This window comes from Mobula birostris, chromosome 5 (assembly GCF_030028105.1).
Source record: "Mobula birostris isolate sMobBir1 chromosome 5, sMobBir1.hap1, whole genome shotgun sequence".
NCBI lineage: Eukaryota > Metazoa > Chordata > Chondrichthyes > Myliobatiformes > Myliobatidae > Mobula > Mobula birostris.
Genome location: NC_092374.1, coordinates 33,150,752 through 33,168,278, shown reverse-complemented (window position 1 = coordinate 33,168,278; position 17,527 = coordinate 33,150,752). Strand labels below are relative to the sequence as shown.

General features: G+C 42.8%; 1 protein-coding gene across 2 annotated transcripts in view; it reads left to right on the top strand.

Moving 5' to 3' along the window:
* LOC140197613 (cardiomyopathy-associated protein 5-like) overlaps positions 1-17,527 on the top strand; it is a 110,237-nt gene that overhangs the window by 80,235 nt on the left and 12,475 nt on the right. The window contains exons 9-10 of one of the 2 annotated variants that reach the window (XR_011885974.1): positions 2,958-3,091; positions 5,844-5,935. Coding sequence is in view for 1 of the 2 variants with exons in the window: in XM_072257823.1 (XP_072113924.1) it covers positions 2,958-3,091; positions 5,844-5,958 (249 nt within the window). In the remaining variant the exon portion in view is untranslated. Of the gene's footprint in view, positions 1-2,957; positions 3,092-5,843; positions 5,959-17,527 lie in introns of those variants that run through there. The other variant, XM_072257823.1, reaches the window with a different exon arrangement.

Genomic DNA, 17,527 nt, shown 5'->3' with positions numbered 1-17,527 from the left:
CTTCACTACAGGAAGGATGTGGAAACCACAGAAAGGATGCAGAGGAGATTTACAAGGATGTTGCCTGGATTGGAGAGTATGCCTTATGAAAACAGGTTGAGTGAACTCGGCCTTTTCTCCTTGGAGCGACAGAGGATGAGAGATGACCTGATAGAGGTGTATAAGTTGATGCGAGGCATCGATCATGTGGATAGTCAGAGGCTTTTTCCCAGGGCTGAAGTGGTTGCCATAAGAGGGCACAGGTTTAAGCTGCTTGGGAATAGGTACAGAGGAGATGTCAGGGGTAAGTTTTTTATGCAGAGTGGTGAGTGCGTGGAATGGGCTGCCAGCAACGGTGGTGGAGGCAGCTACGATAGGAGGCTTTTGGATAGGTACATGGAGCTTAGAAAAATAGAGGGCTATGGGTAACACTCATAATTTCTAAGGTGGGGACATGTTTGGCACAACTTTGCAGGCCGGAGGGCCTGTATTGTGCTGTAAGTTTTCTATGTTTCTATGTTACATACACATATGGTCCACGGCCCTGTTTCACCGAGATTATGCATCTGATGTGGCCTCCCAGAATTTGCCTTTGTCACTTGTTGGCCCTATGATTTGGATGGTATTCCATCGTCAGATGGATATTAAAATCACACAGTGAACAGAACAAATTGATTCAGCTTTATAAAGCTGCTAAGCTTGGAAGACTTGTAAAGCTGGTTCATGATCTCTGAAATCTGCCAACCAAGGAGCAGCATTGGGTACTTTTCTAGTTCTGGAACGTCAAGCAGTTGAAAGTACTGATATGGACAAAGTGCACAAGCACTGTTTTTTAAAAAAAAGGGCTACCATGATCTCTGTAGATCAGAAGAAAGAAGTAAAAGGGTCATAATTTGCCTCCTCTCCATCCCCTTCTCTGCCCCCTCGCCATCACCCTTTTCCATCCCCTTCTCTGCTCCCTCGCCATCACCCTTTTCCATCCCCTTCTCTGCCCCTTCGCCCTCACCCTTTTCCATCCCCTTCTCTGCCTCCTCGCCCTCACCCTTTTCCATCCCCTTCTCTGCCCCCTCGAACTCACCCTTTTCCATCCCCTCCTCTGCCCCCTCGAACTCACCCTTTTCCATCCCCTCCTCTGCCCCCTCGCCATCACCCTTTTCCATCCCCTTCTCTGCCACCTCGCCATCACCCTTTTCCATCCCCTTCTCTGCCCCCTCGCCCTCACCCTTTTCCATCCCCTTCTCTGCCCCCTCGCCCTCAACCTTTTCCATCCCCTTCTCTGCCCCCTTGAACTCACCCTTTTCCATCCCCTTCTCTGCCACCTCACCCTCACCCTTTTCCACCCCTTCTCTGCCCCCTCGCCATCACCCTTTTCCATCCCCTACTCTGCCCCCTCAACCTCACCCTGTTCCATCCCCTTCTCTGCCCCCTCGCCCTCACCCTTTTCCATCCCCTTCCGTGCCCCCTTGCCATCACGCTTTTCCATCCCCTTCCCTGCCCCCTTGCCATCACCCTTTTCCAACCCCTTCTCTGCCCCCTTGAACTCACCCTTTTCCATCCCCTTCTCTGCCCCCTCGCCCTCACCCTTTTCCATCCCCTTCTCTGCCCCCTCGCCATCACCCTGTTCCATCCCCTTCTCTGCCTCCTCGCCATCACCCTTTTCCATCCCCTTCTCTGCCCCCTCGCCATCACCCTTTTCCAACCCCTTCTCTGCCCCCTCACCATCACCCTGTTCCATCCCCTTCTCTGCCCCCTTGCCCTCACCATTTTCCATCCCCTTCTCTGCCCCCTCGCCATCACCCTGTTCCATCCCCTTCTCTGCCCCCTCGCCCCCAACCTTTTCCATCCCCTTCTCTGCCCCCTCGCCATCACCCTTTTCCATCCCCTTCTCTGCCCCCTCGACATCACCCTTTTCCATCCCCTTCTCTGCCCCCTCACCATCACCCTTTTCCATCCCCTTCTCTGCCCCCTCGCCATCACCCTTTTCCATCCCCTTCTCTGCCCCCTCGCCATCACCCTTTGCATTGCTTCTCCCTCTTAGTATTATGATGTATGTTTAGATTACGCTGCATGCTCATATCCTGAGTTAGACTTGAGTCTCTTGAATTCTGAGAAAAGCCTCACCAACTAATCCTAACACGTAAGTAAGGTGTTTTTGAAGCTGAAAGCAACATTTGACGTCTGTTTTGCTAATTATAATCAAGGGCCCAGAATTCATTGTCTGTTATTTCATCAGATGAGTTATTTAATGCCTGTAGAGATAAGGTAGTATAGGCTTGTGCAGACCAATAATCAGCGGATATGCCTTCAAATCTCTTAATAGCAACATGACTGGTTGAAGAAATCGGTACTGGTGACTACAAAGATGTCAGAATGTCATAAATTGTGCAGTGGGGAAGTAAATCTGTGATTGTGCACTGATCTGATCCCAGACCCACCGCACTGTGTTCGACTCTTAGCTGCCCTCTGAAATAGGATACAAGCACAGATGGTAAATGCAGACGTTGACAGCAATCTACACATTCCATGACTTAAAATAATAAGGAAGCTAGAAAGTCGTCTTAGCTGCAAGATTATGACTTCCATTAGTTACTTTTGATAGTTTCTACCCCACTATTATAAGACTATTAGATGTTCCTTAGTATGATAGGATCTACCTCGTATGACCTTGTTCTTTATTGCTTACCTGCGCTGCACCCCCTCTGTAACGGTTGCACTTTATTCTGCATAGTTATTTTACTTTGTTCAATCTGAATTCACTGTATGATGAGTCAGTCACACAAAATGCTGGAGGAACTCAGCAGGTTAAGTGGCATTTATGAAAAGGAATAAAGAGTCGAGACCCTTCAACATCATGCAATGAATTGTTCTGTATGAACAGAATGCAAGACGAGCTTTTCTGAATCTCAGCGGCACATGTGACAATAAAAAACCAATTTCAACTCCAATTTCAGTTCCAACCTTTTATTTTTTCCTTTCAGGTCTATGGCAAGAATCCGAGGATGTGAGCAGACAGTCAGCTTGCCACCACTTGAGAACTTCCTGTTCTTTGTTAAAGCTGTGAACAATCTTGGATGCAGTGACACAAGCAAACCAGCACTGATTTCCACTAAAAGTAGGAGTTGTATTGTTACAATATTTGAAAATGAAATGCTCGATATCTATCAGTTTTTCTTCGTCTAATTTAAGTAATTATTTGAAACAAAAATTGTTGAGATTAGAATATTTTCTAGCCTGGAAGGAAGAAATGCAATAAAACAGTCAATGAAATGCAACCGAAGATCAGAGTAGCTTTGAACTAAATGAGCCTCATGAACCTGATTTGATTTCTTTGAGGACGTGACAAAACAAATTGATGAAGGTAGAGCAGTGGATGTAGTGTATATGGATTTTAGTAAGGCTTTCTGCAAGGCTCTCCATGTTGTGACTGTGATCGGAGAAACACTGAAGCTGTTGACACACAAGTCTCTGTTCATCACGGCAAACAGGCTTTCTTCTGGAGATCCTCCTGGTAGAGTCTCACAAGCCCAAAAAAAATCACATTTTTATACCCTTAAAATCAAAGATTAACAGCAGGTGATTCAATACAATTTCAATAGTTACAATGATATCATTCACTTTGATATTTTAGCTTGACAATGCTTCCTTTGATTTTCATAGCTAGAGTGGGAGACACCTTGGAATGTTCAAACACCCGTGCTGGGACAAACTAATTGACAGAGATATTCTAAAAACCTCTGAGGATCAAGAGCTAGATGCTCAAGATTAGTGTCTGTGCAGTCTGACTCTCTGAGCACACAAAAGAATAAATTAGCTATTGATTGCAACAATACCTGTGACCATGTTTGAAATGCTAAGTGACAACGTCAATCTGACCTCAAACAAAAGAAAATCTGCAGATGTTGGAAATCCGAGCAACACACACAAAATGCTGGAGGAACCCAGCCTGATCTTCCAGTTTGAACTCAAGTCACAATGGTGCAAATAATTTAGCAATGTTTGATGCAGGCCAATTAACACAACCCTATTGTCTTAATATTTGCCTGATACATATGCAAGCATTTCATGGTCACCATTTGACAAGCCTTATCTCCTAGTCTATGGGCCAGCCTGTGCTCCATGTATAGTGCAGAGGTGTGGTTTTAACTTCGATTTGTTGCTTACAATTTACAATCCACATTAAGAGCTGAAGACTGGTTCTTGTTCGAATTAAAGTCTGCATTCACATGACTCCAAAATACTCCTTAACAATAGACTCATTCAGAAAGTCAGGAGGCTCGAGATTCAGGGAAACCTGGCTGCATTGATTCAGAAATCGCTTTCCCATAGAAGGCATGGGGTAGTAATAGATGGAGTGTATTCTGCCTGGAGGTCTATGACTAGTGGTGGTCCATGGTGACCTGTTTTTGGACCCCTGCTCTTTGTGGTTTTTATAAATGACTTGGGTGAGAAAGTGGAAAGGTGGCTTGGTAAGTTTGCAGATGACACTAAGGTTGGTGGTGCTATGGATTATATAGAAGGTTGTCTTGGTTACAACAGGATATTGATAGGATGCCATGCTGGACTGAGAATTGGCAAATTGAGTTCAATCTGGAAAAATGTGAAGTGATAACTTTGTAAGGGCAAACTTGAAGGCAGAGAACAAGGTTAATGCCAAGATCCGTAGCAGTGTGCAGGAACAGAGGGATCTTGGGTCCCATGTCCATCATTCCCTCAAAATTGCCATTCAAGTTGATAGGCTGGTTAAGAAGATATATGCTGTGTTGTCCTTCATTAGTTAGGATGTAGAAGCTGCAGAGAGAGTGCAGAGGAGATTTACCAGGATGCTGACTTGAGTAGAAAACATGTCTAATGAGAAAAGTTTGAGCGTGCGAGGGCTTTTCTCTTTGGAATGATGGAGGATGAGAGGTGACTTGATAAAAGTATATAAGATGATAAGAGGCATAGATAGTGTGGACTGGCAGTGCCTTTTTCCCAGGGTGGCAATGGCTAATACAGGAGGGGATGATTTTAAGGTGATTAGAGGAAAATATAGGGGAGATGTCACAGGTAAGCCTTATACATAGAGAATGTTAAATGCGTGGAATGCAAAGGCAGGAGTGGTGGTAGTGGCAGATATATTAGGGACATTTAAGGGACCCTTAGGTAGGCAATGTATGGGAAAAAAAAATAGAGGGCTATATGGGATGGAAGGGGTTGATTGATCTTGAAGTAGGCTAAAAGGTTGGCACAACATCTTGGGCTGAAGGGTCTGTATTGTGCGGTACTTTTCTGTGTTCTATCTTCTGCATTGACTTAGACCTGCTTAAGGAGAATTTGCTCGATAGAGAGGGTAGATTGTATTGATCGTTAATATACATGGGCATGGTAAATGTGGTTTGAGAGCTTTATCGGCAAAGAAATTGAACTGTAACCTCTAAATTTTAACCAAATATATCATTAGAAGCAGGAAGAGGGTGAACACATTTAATGCAACTGGAATTAAGGATTAATTCACAACAGAGGACAGAATAGAAATTCAAAATCGTATTACATTGTATTGAAAGTCAAAAGTTTAAAAAAAAAACCATGAAACCAGGAAATTGAATTTGGACTTGTCCTTTCCCTTTTCTGAGAACCCTGGGGTAATGTCTGGATACATAACTAGGGATATGGAATGATTGACAATGAAATACACACAGAGACCTTGCATCGTGCTAAGGATGAGGAGCTGTAATTTGTTGCCTATAGCTCATGACCAGATTTGAAGCTGGCAAAAGAGATGTGTGGATGTTCGGGAGTTTCACCCAATTCCCTTTGGCCTATATTTATGTGTTGAATGTTATAGAGAATAAAACCTTGTTTTAAAATTATTTGTCATTGAATAGGTACTCGCTTTCATCTGAACAAAGAAACAGTCCCTCCAAGTATGCAGCTGTCTGAAGATGGGACAGTCATTCACTTTGATGACCAAGCTATGGAAAATGAGAATCCACTGACTGAGTAAGTAGCCACAGCAGTGAAGCACAAAAAGAACAATTTCACTCTAACAACAGGAATTCTGCAGATGCTGGAAATTCAAGCAACACATATGAAAGTTGCTGGTAAACACAGCAGGCCAGGCAGCATCTCTAGGAAGAGTTTCAGTCGACGTTTCAGGCCGAGACCCTTCGTCAGGACTAACTGAAGGAAGAGTTAGTAAGAGATTTGAAAGTGGGAGTGGGAGGGGGAGATCCAAAATGATAGGAGAAGACAGGAGGGGGAGGGATGGAGCCAAGAGCTGGACAGGTGATTGGCAAAGGGGATATGAGAGGATCATGGGACAGGAGGTCCGGGGAGAAAGACGGGAAGGGGGGGAAAACGGAGGATGGGCAAGGGGTATAGTCAGAGGAACAGAGGGAGAAAAAGAAGAGTGAGAGAAAGAATGTATGTATAAAAATAAATAACGGATGGGGTACTAGGGGGAGGTGGGGCACTAGCGGAAGTTAGAGAAGTCGATGTTCATGCCATCAGGTTGGAGGCTACCCAGATGGAATATAAGATGTTATTCCTCCAACCTGACCAAACTCAGGTTATGTTCCGACTATCCTGTTGCAATTCCCAGTCACTCATTTCACTCATTTCACTCAGTTTTCAGATCTTCCTCCTGCCCTGTCAGTTGTGCAGTGTGATTTGGGGCGTGCAGAACAACTAAATAGGAACTAGGACGAAATTTTAAAAAGACGCCTAATCTCCACCAGAGGCAAGGCCCTGCCCAAACAAAGGAACTGAACAAGATTAGTAAAAATAATTGGTTGCTTCACTGATTTCATAGTCTGCACTCCAAAGGGGCCTCCTGTATGTGACCATGTTTTTCCAAGTTCTCACAGCTTATATGACTGTAGAGTCATTGTGCACTACAGTCCATTTCAAACTGTTATTCTGCCTAGTCCCATCGACCTGCACCTGAACCATCACCTTCCATACTTCTCTATCCATGTACCTATCCAAATTTCACTCGTGTTGAAAGTGAACCTGCATCTGCTAGCAACTCATTCCACATTCTCACCACCCTCTGAGTGAAGAAGGTCTCCCTCAGGTTTCCCTTAAATATATCACCTTTCACCCTTAACCTATGACTCACCGAACCTCTGTGGAAAGAGCTTGCTTGCACTTACCCCATCGATACCCTTCATAAATTTGTATACCTTGATCAAATCTCTCATTTCCAATGCTCTGGGGAATAAATTCCTAACCGATTCAACCTTTCCCTATAACCGAGGTTCTCAAATCCCAGCAACATCCTTCTAAATGCTATTGTACTCTTTCAATCTTATTGCAATCTTTCCTGTAGGTAGGTGAGCAGAACTACACAAAATACTCCAGACTGGGCCTCACCAATATCTTTTTAAATCTTTTTATTGAATTAGTACACAAAAGGTAAAACATATAGCAACCAATACATTGTTAAGATATAAATATACAAGTAATATTAATACAAAAAAAACAATGCAAACGACGTAAGTTAGTTATAAAATAACAAGGTAATATAGTTGTATACTAATTTTCCATATATACCAATAAAACGAGAAAAAAGAACCCAGGAAAAAACCTACCATGCAACTAACCTACAAAGCAAAGCAATGGGCTAACTAGGTAAATAGTAGACTTGAACAAATTAAACAATCACGTCCTCAGACCCGACCTCCACTAATAACAGATAAATCCACAAAGGGAATGTATGTATGATCAGAGAGAGAAAAAAAATAGTTACATTAAATGAAAATATTGAATAAAAGATCTCCAGGTCTGTTCAAATTTAACTGAAGTATCATAAAGATTACTTCTGGTTTTTTCCAAATTTAGACACAGTATCGTTTGAGAGAACCAAAAAAACGTAGTTGGGGCATTAATCTCCTTCCAATGTTGTAGAATACATCTTTCTGCCATTAAAGTAAGAAATGCAATCATTCTACGCACTGAGGGGGGTAAATTACTAGAAGTTATAGGTAATCCAAAGATAGCAGTAATAGGATGGGGAGAAATATCACTATTCAAAACCTTTGAGATAATATTAAAAATGTCTACCAACATCTTATACAGCTTCAGCATAGCATCCTAACCTCTGAATCAGAATTCGAATCGGGTTTAATACCATTGGCATATGTTGTGAAATGTGTTGCTGTGCGGCAGCAGCACATTGCAAAACAGAATTATAAGAAGCTGTAAATTATAATAAAAAGTATATATATATATATATATATATATATATATTAAATCAGTGCAAAAAGAAAGAGAGAAAATGAGGTAGTGTTCGCAGAGTCATTGTCTGTTCAGAAATCTGATGTCAGGAACGGGGGACAAGAAGCTGTTCCTGAAGCGTTGAATGTGTCTCCTTCTTGATGGTGGCAATGAGAAGAAGGAAATATCCTGATGTTGGGGTCCTTAATGATGGATGCCACCATTTTGAGGTATCATCTTTTGAAGGTGTCCTGGATGCTGCAGAGGCCTGTGCCCGTGATGGAGTTTGCTGAGTTTACAACTTCCAGCAGGTTTTTCCTGATCCTGTGCAGTGGCCGTTCCAAACCAGACGGTGATGCAACCAGTTAGAGTGCTCTCCACAGTACATCTGTGGAAATTTGCGAGTGTCTTTGGTGTGGTACTAAGTCTCCTCAAACACCTAGTGAAATATAACTGCTGTTGTGCCTTTGTAATTGCATCAGTTTGGTGGGCCCTTGATAGGTCTTCAGAGCTGCTGACATCCAGGAACTTGAAACTGCTCACCCTTTCCACTGCTGATCCCTCGATGAGGACGGGTGTGTGCTCCCTCGACTTTCCCTTCCTGAAGTCCACAATCAATTCCTTGGTCTTACTGACAGTGAGTGCCAGGTTGTTGCTGCGACACCACTTAACCAACTCATCTATCTTGCTCCTTATGCCTGCTTGTTACCATCTGGAATTCTGCCAACACAAAGGTTGTGTTTGTCAGCAAATTTATAGATGGCATTTGAGCTTTGCCTAGACACAGAGTCATAGGTGTAGAGAGAGTAGAGCAGTGGGCTAAGCACGCATCCTTGAGGTGCACCAGTGTTGACTGTCAGCAAGGAAGAGATGTTATTTCCAACCCACACTGTGGTCTCCCTGTGAGGAAGTCAAGGATCCAGTTGCAGAGGAAGGGGCAGACACCCAGATCTGGGAACTTATTAATCAGAATTGAGGGTACAATTGTGTTGAACACTGAGCTGTACAAATAAACAGCAGTTTGACATGGATATTACTTTTTTCCATGTGAGCTAAGGTCGAGTGGAAGGCCAATGAGATTGCATCTGCTTTAAGATCTATTTAAGACTACGATAGGCAAATTGCAGCGAGTCCAAGTCTTTGCTTAGACAGGAGTTGATTCTAGCCATGACCAACCTCTTCACAGTAGAAGTGAGTGCCACTGGGTGATAGTCATTGAGGCAGATCATCCTGGTGGTCTTGGGCACCTTTTGAAACAGATGGGCAGCTCTGACTGCAGTAGTGAGAGACCGACAGTGTCCTTGAACACTCCCATCATTTGGCACAGGTTTTCAGAGCCTTATCAGGTCACCATCAGGGGCTGATGCCTTGTGAGGGTTCACCCTCTTAAAAGATGTTCTGACGTCTGCCTCTGAGACAGTGATCACAAGGTCACAGGATAGCGCAGGGATTTGTGTAGGTGTAGTTTTATTTTCCCTTGCGAAGCGTGCATAAAAGGCATTGAGCTCATCTGCTAGTGAAACATCAGAGCCATTCATGATGTTAGGGTTTGCCTAGTAGGAAGTAATGGCCTGCAAGCCCTGCCAGAGTTGATGTGCATCCTATTTTGTCTGTAACCTCCATTGGAACTGTTTATTTGATCTTAATATAGCCTTCCGTAGTTTGTACCTGAAGTACTTGTATAGTTCTAGGTCAGCAGTCTTGAATGGCACGGTTCCCGGCCTCAGCAGACTATGAGATTCCTGGTTCCTCCACGGCATTGGGTTTGGATATGCCTGGTATATTCTCAAAGGCACGTGCTCATCCACAAGTCTCGATGAAGGGGGTGCCAACTGTGACACATTCATTCAGATCCAAAGATGAGTCCCCGAATATGGCCCATTACTGTACTCAATACTCTGATTTATGAAGGCCAACGTACCAAAAGCTCTCTTTATTACCCTATCTCCTTATGTTGCTACTTTCAAGGAATTATTGATCTGGATTCTCAGATATCTCTGTTCTACTGCACTCCTCAGTATCCCTCCATTCACTATATAAAAATTACCCTGGTTTGTCCTTCCAAAGTGCAACACCTCACACTTGTCTGTTTTAAACACAAAATAATCTGCAGATGCTGGGGTCAAAGCAACACTCACAGCACGCTGGAGGAACTCAGCAGGTCGGGCAGCATCCGTGGAAACGATCAGTCAACGTTTCGGGCCGGAACCCTTCGTCAGGACTGAAGAGGGAAGGGGCAGAGGCCCTATAAAGAAGGTGGGGGGAGGGTGGGAAGGAGAAGGCTAGTAGGTTCCAGGTGAAAAACCAGTTAAGAGTTTTTGTGTTTTCCCCTATTCCTTCTTCACCTTTCCTGCCTATCACCTCCCTGCTTCCCCTCCTCCACCCCTTTATCTTTCCCCTTACTGGTTTTTCACCTGGAACCTACCAGCCTTCTCCTTCCCACCTTCCCCCTACCTTCTTTATAGGGCCTCTGCCCCTTCCCTCTTCAGTCCCGACAAAGGGTTCCGGCCCGAAACATTGACCGGTCATTTCCACGGATACTGCCTGACCTGCTGAGTTCCTCCAGCGGGTTGTGAGTGTTGCTTGTCTGCTTTAAATTCCATCTGCCGTTTCTCAGCCCATTTTTCCAGTTGGTCCAGATCCCACTGCAAGTTTTAATTGCTTTTTCTCACTGTCCACTGTACCTTTTACCTTGATGTCATCTTCAAATATGCTGTCCATTTGCTATGGCCTAACTGAACCAGATAAGCTAAGAAAAGAACTGCAACTGTTGGTTTCAGAGGCTCCACCGTTCCCCTGGAGCTATTTTAAGTACAAGGCTCAGACAAGAAACCTGAGGTGAAGTATAATAGTGTTTTTGAGGAATTTTAATAGATGTAATTTGTACATGGAGTTTCAATGTAACCATTTTACAAAATGTAAAGTAATGGGTATTTTTTATGATTCTGCATCTAGACTGCTGTGACATTACTTGAGCACACTTTCATTATAAATATTAAGACTAGACCACTTTATACCCTCGCCTTTTAATGGGGAATAGACACAGCACAAAGGTATGTTTTATTTCCCCGCCAAAGGAATGTGTAACAAAGAAGCTGTTTCTTTAGCAAAGTTTCTGTGAGGGATAAATGTCAGAAATGATGAATATCGTCTCTCAGTGGATTTAAGGTAATTCATTCTCAGATGACAAACATAAGGTTCTTGAGCCAATTCATTACCTCATCAGACTCCCTCAGCTGGGTTACTGGCTGGTAATTCAATCAAGGGTATCTAGTATCCACGGAGATCTGTCGGCCAATCATATGACTTTTCCCGCAGTGATTTAAGCTGCTGCCAGAAGCTGTATTTTGTGTCAATTGATTATCCCTGCGAACATTCGAGCCACATTCTGTTATCTTTGAAAATCTCCCCTCTCTTTAGAAGTGGAATTGTGAACCATTACCTGTGGATTCACTACATTTACTGTATTCTTAATTTAGAAGCTTACACACACAGATTGGTTCTTTCCAATTTCCTCTTTGGGATAGTTCTTGTCAAATTAATCACTAGAAGGAACAGTGACGTACAGCTGCCTGGAATTTCATCCACTAGATGCACCATATAGTAGTGAATTTACATTTTATTTTGCTCCTGAGCCTCAGTTCTATTAACTTCAATGGAAATCCGTTACAAATCTATTATAAATATTGATGTCATATCCACTGTTAATTTGCTGCAACTCATCCTGACCTCTTCTTCTAATACCTTTATTACCAGCAAAAGATTTAGAAAATCTATGAAATAATTCCCCACCACTCAGAACATACCCTTATCTCATTGCTACCATCAGGGAAGGACGTACAGGAGCCTGAAGCCACACACCCAATCTTCTATGAGCAGCTTCTTCCCCTCCACTTTCAGATTTCTGAATTGGCAATGAACCCATGTACATTACCTCACTATTTTTTGCTTTTTACACTACTTTAATTTAATTTTATATATACAGTATGTATATTTATTGTATTTATAATTTTTAAAATATTATGTATTTCACTGTAGTCCTGCTATGAAACAAATTTCATGACATATGCTAGTGATATTAAACCTGATTGTGATTCTTTCTCAACTCCCTCAACTACAAGTAATGCAAATCTGACTGTGCCTGCTGCACAGTTGATATAGCCACCAGTTTTCAGATATGATTTGACATTACAGGTCTGTATTGCTTAACACTTGAGGACTATCCTGGGGAGTAATGATAATCCTAAACTATGGTACTATTTGCACTGGTTCTGTGTGCTGCAAAGCAAAGCCACCTCACCTTTCTGCTGACTCTGTATTCCCTCTCAATTTTTCCTTCCATCTTAACCTTGAATTCTCATCTCGGTTTCTGTCTACTTACTTCCCACTCCTCCCTCCCTTCTCATTTCCAGTGTTAAGTATGCGCAGAGCAAGAATGACAACCACGCAGTTGGATTGATGTTTTCACTGAGTCATATTAGCCACAATACATGCTGGGTAACTGACAGTGTGGGAGCGAGGAACTAGGCCCACTGAGATGAGCGTCAGCCCGTGCGGAAAGAGAGAGCCCTCCCCGCGCAGGAGGCCCCATCAGTTCACTGCACGACCAATCAGCCACACACACTCTTGCCATGTTCTTGCAATCGATCCCATAATCCCATACGGTTCACCCAGTATATTGACTGAATTCACTAAACTCACTCACCTTGCCTTCATGGCAATATCACAGCCATCAGGATAGGAATGATCCTTCTCTGATGCATGCCCTTTCTCCATCTTCGTGAAATTCTTTTTTAAAATGCTCAACTCCACCTCTTCCGTAGTTTCCTATCCGTTTCTCTCTGAAGTGCCCTGTGCCTGAATTGGTTTAATAAATGTCACTAAACAGACTAAAATAATTACATTATCTGGATGCTATAAGTCTGACATAAACTCAAAAGAATAAACTGGAAATGCTCAATGAATCAGGCAGCAACAGTGGACTGAAAACAAAGGCCACATTTCACATTAACTCTATGTCGGCATGTGGCTTAACTTCCATCTAGTAGACATTGGTAAGTTCAGTAATGTTGCTTTCACACCATCTGTGACACTGCTCCCCAGCTCAAACACAAGCAATCTCCCATCAACAGTTGGTCAGTCATTCACCTGAGTCAAAGTACTGTATATCACCCTTAGTGCCTCGTTCAGGCTGGAGCTGAATTTCAACTCCATCTCCTCTTCACTTCAAAGTAAAATCACAACGATACCACTTTTAGTAGAGACACTCCAAAACCTCCTCAATTATATGCAGATTCAATGGAAGTAGAATTCATTCAAATATAAAGTAATAAAGTGCTACCAACCCACATGCCTTCCTCCGCACCTATCACCTGCCAACTTGTACTCCTTCCCTTCTCCCTACCTTCTTATTCTGGCTTCTTCCTCCTTCCTTCCAGTCCTCATGAAGGACTGTTTATTCCCCTCCATTGATGCTGCCTGACCTACTGAGTTCCTCCAGCATTTTATGTTTGTGTTCTCCACCCTCCTCCAGCATTGATGCTGCCCAAAGAACGGGGTTTCGCCTCTACCTTTGATGCTGCCTGAGGTTTTCCTTTCAGAAATGTTCTCCTTCTTCAAAGAATGGGATTTCCCCTCCTTCGCCTTTGATGCTGCCCTCAAGTGCATTTCCTCCATTTCCTGGACTTCTGCGCTCACCCCATCTTCCCACTGCCTTAACAGTGATAGAGTCCCTCTTGTCCTTACCTAGCGCCCCATGAGCCTTCGCATCCAACACATCATTCACCGGAGGGAATGTCCGCCATCTCCAAAGGGATCCTATCACCAAGCACATCTTTACCTTCAACTCCACCCCCCCCACCACTCTCTGCTTTCCACTCCCTCTGTGATTCCCTTGTCCATTTGTCCCCACCCACTAATCTCCCTCCCAGCACTTATCCCCTCAAGCGGCCGAAGTGTTACACTTGCCCATTCACCTCCTCCCTCACGTCCATTCAGGGGACAAACAGTCTTTCCAGGTGAGGCAACACTTCACCTGCTGGGGTTGTCTATGGTGTCCAGTGCTCCCGATGCAGCCTCTACATAGCTGAGACCCAACATAAATTGGAGTAATGCTTCATCGAGCACCTCTGCTGCATTCACCGAAAGCGGAACTTCCTGGTGGCCAAACATTTTAGTTCCAATTCCCATACCCTTTTTGACATGTTGGTCCATGTACCAACACCTTATATTCTGTCTGAGTAACCTCCAACTGATGGCATGAATATCAGTTTCTTCCGGTGAAAAAAAATTCCCTCTATCTCCCCTCTTCTTCTATTGCCAACTTTGGCCTCTTACCTCTTTCTCACCTGCCTATCTAACACCCCCTTCCGCACCTCCAGTTGCCCCTCCTCCTCCCCTTTCTCCTATGGTCCACTCTCCTCACAATCTGATTCCTTCCTCTCCAGCCCTTTACCTTTCCTACTCACCTGGCTTCACTTATTTCATCTAGCTGTCCTCTTTGCCCTTCCCTTATCTTTTTATTCTGGCATATTCCCCCCTTCCTTTCCAGTCCTGAAGAAGGGTCTCAGCCTGAAACATCGACTGTTTGTTCCTCCTGCAGTTTGTGTGTGTTGCTTTTCAATTTCCAGCATCTGCAGAATCTCTTGTGTTTATGGTCAAAATTAAAATTGAATTTCCAGCATCTGCAGAATCCCTTGTGTTTATGGTCCAAATTTAAATAAGGTACTGAATAAAATGCATAAAGAATCACATTTGTTAGCTCATTTCACCCTACCTGTGTAACAGTTTTACTCCTGCTGAAACCCCCAAATCTGTTTTATAGCATTTCATGCTCCATTGTCCATTAGCTGCAGGCTTTGCAAAGCCCTGCTGTTTATTTCCTGCCCTATGTCATTCAGCTCATCCATCCAACTCACTGTTTAACCTGTCGGCTGCCAAGTCCTCACTTACCACCAGTGGTCACGAAAGTTTCAGTTGCCAAGATCCCTGTTATTTCAAATGGACCTGGGAGATTTTTGTTTAATTTCATCTGTAGAATGTGACTGGTATAGATAGCACTATTATTCGTCCTAATTTCCCCAAGGAAAGGGTGATGAGTTGTTGCCTGCTTGAACGCCTTGTAGAGACTTGATGCAGTTGTGTATTTAATATTTAAGTAATGTAGTGTAGTTTGTGTGTGTATATATATATATATATATATATATATACATACATATACACATATGATGCATGCGTGCCTTGCTTAAAGTAAACTTAATTAGACTCACATTTTGGACTCTTGTACCTTTGAATTAGTTTCAATATTTGAAGTTACAAAAACATAATATTGGCAACAGGGTATTTTTAAAATGAGCCCGAGATGGGTACAGACCCGTTCAAATGCAGGGAATCGTTTGAACTAAAAAAAAACACGGTGAGTAAAAAACGTAGCCCAGCACATGCAGAGAAAATAAAGGCCACAAATGAAAGAATTGATGATTCGTAAAAAGTGAGTACTGGATGATAATAATCATAAAAAAAGCAAAAATGGCTGGCTACATCGAAAAGATTGACAAGTTTGATTACACAATTGGTAATTGGCTTATGTATACTGAACAGTATTTTTGAAGCAACTGAAATAGCCACTGAAAAGCAAGTGCCAATTTTTCCAAGTGCAAAAGGTGTACAGTTTGCTCCAACCAAACCAGCAGAAATGAGCTTTGGTAATATTGTCAGTGTAATGCAGGAACACTTAGAACTGAAGCCATTCTTGATTGCAAAACGCTTTGGATTTCATAAGCAGAATCAAGAAGAGCGTGATTCCATTCAGCATATGTGGCTGAATTGAAGAGATAGTCTGAGTGTTGCCAGTTCAGTAATGGACTTAATGATACACTAAGAGATCATTTAGTTTGTGGAATCTTAAAAGAAAGCATTCAAAAGCAGATCCTAACTGAAGCCCAACTTACATTTAAAAGAGCAATTGAAATTGCTGTTTCAATGGAAACCACAGACAGAGATGCAGTTGAGTTGCACTCAGGAATGAAAGTGAACATGAATAAAATTGCAGCGTCTAAACAGAAATCAGCCTGGTCAATCAAATTGTGTTACCATTGTGGCAGGGGCTCTCATACACTGAACAATTACAGATTTAAGGTGAAACTCACAGAAAGTGCAACAAAGTAGATCACATACAAAGATCATGTCGGGCAGACAAAAACAAATGGACTGCACGGAGAGGAGAAAAAGATAATAAGTCAAGTTGCAGTTTGCAAAAAGAGCACTAATCTGCATGCCATTGATGAAAAATCTGATAATGATGAGAGTGATACAAGACTGAGTACCCTTTAGATTTTCAATATGAAAACTAACAATAGACATGCAATATGGCTTACACCAGAAATGAACAACAAATTAATTAAAATGGAATTGGACACTGGCTCAGCTGTTACAGTCATTCCATAAAATGATTTTGAACAGCATTTCAAAGATGCTAAACTGAAGCCTGCAGATATCCAACTAAGAACTTATACTGGAGAAAAGATGACTCCTGTGAGAATGAAATCCGTGTGAATGAAATGAAACAACCAATAAACCACATTGAGTTTGCATGTGATAGAAACAGGAGGACCAGCATTGTTGGGGCTTGATTGGCTGAGATAAGTACAACTTGATTGGAGATCCATCCATGATTTGCATCCCATGTTCCCTGCAATGAAGTCAACTGAAAGTGAATTCAACAAGGTACTGTATGATGCCACACTTGTCTCCATGCTGTACACCATGAAACATTGGCCAACAGAGCACAAACAGATTTTGGTGTCAACCTCTGTACTCTGGTTGGAAAGAATATTGGACAAAGGAAGGACCATGCTGCTCAGAAGAACTGTGAAAGTAATGGAAGCATTGGTCTGACTACAACTGCTTTTGTAGGCAATATATCTGAGAAAACCTTTGATATGTTTATCGGGCAGTTACTTATGAAATGTGGTTTGGTTTTAAGCTAGAAGAGAGCTCAAGAAGCTTCAGGAAAGTTGCAAACATTTGACTTTTGTGAATATAAAGAACTAGAATCTACTCTGCAATCATTAAGGCTATTACATGAACTTCAAATGGGAGACAAAAAGCTGTTTGTAAAAGTAGATGCCAAGACCAAAGCCCAGCTGGATGAATGGAAGGCCATGAAGAAAGGAGTCAATGAAGATATGAAAATAGAAGATTCATCAGATGCTGTTGTGGACGAGGAAACCATAAGACCATAAGACAAAGGAGCAGAAGTCGGCCATTTGGCCCATCGAGTCTGCTCTGCCATTTTATCATGAGCTGATCCATTTTCCCATTTAGTCCCACTCCCCTGCCTTCTCACCGTAAC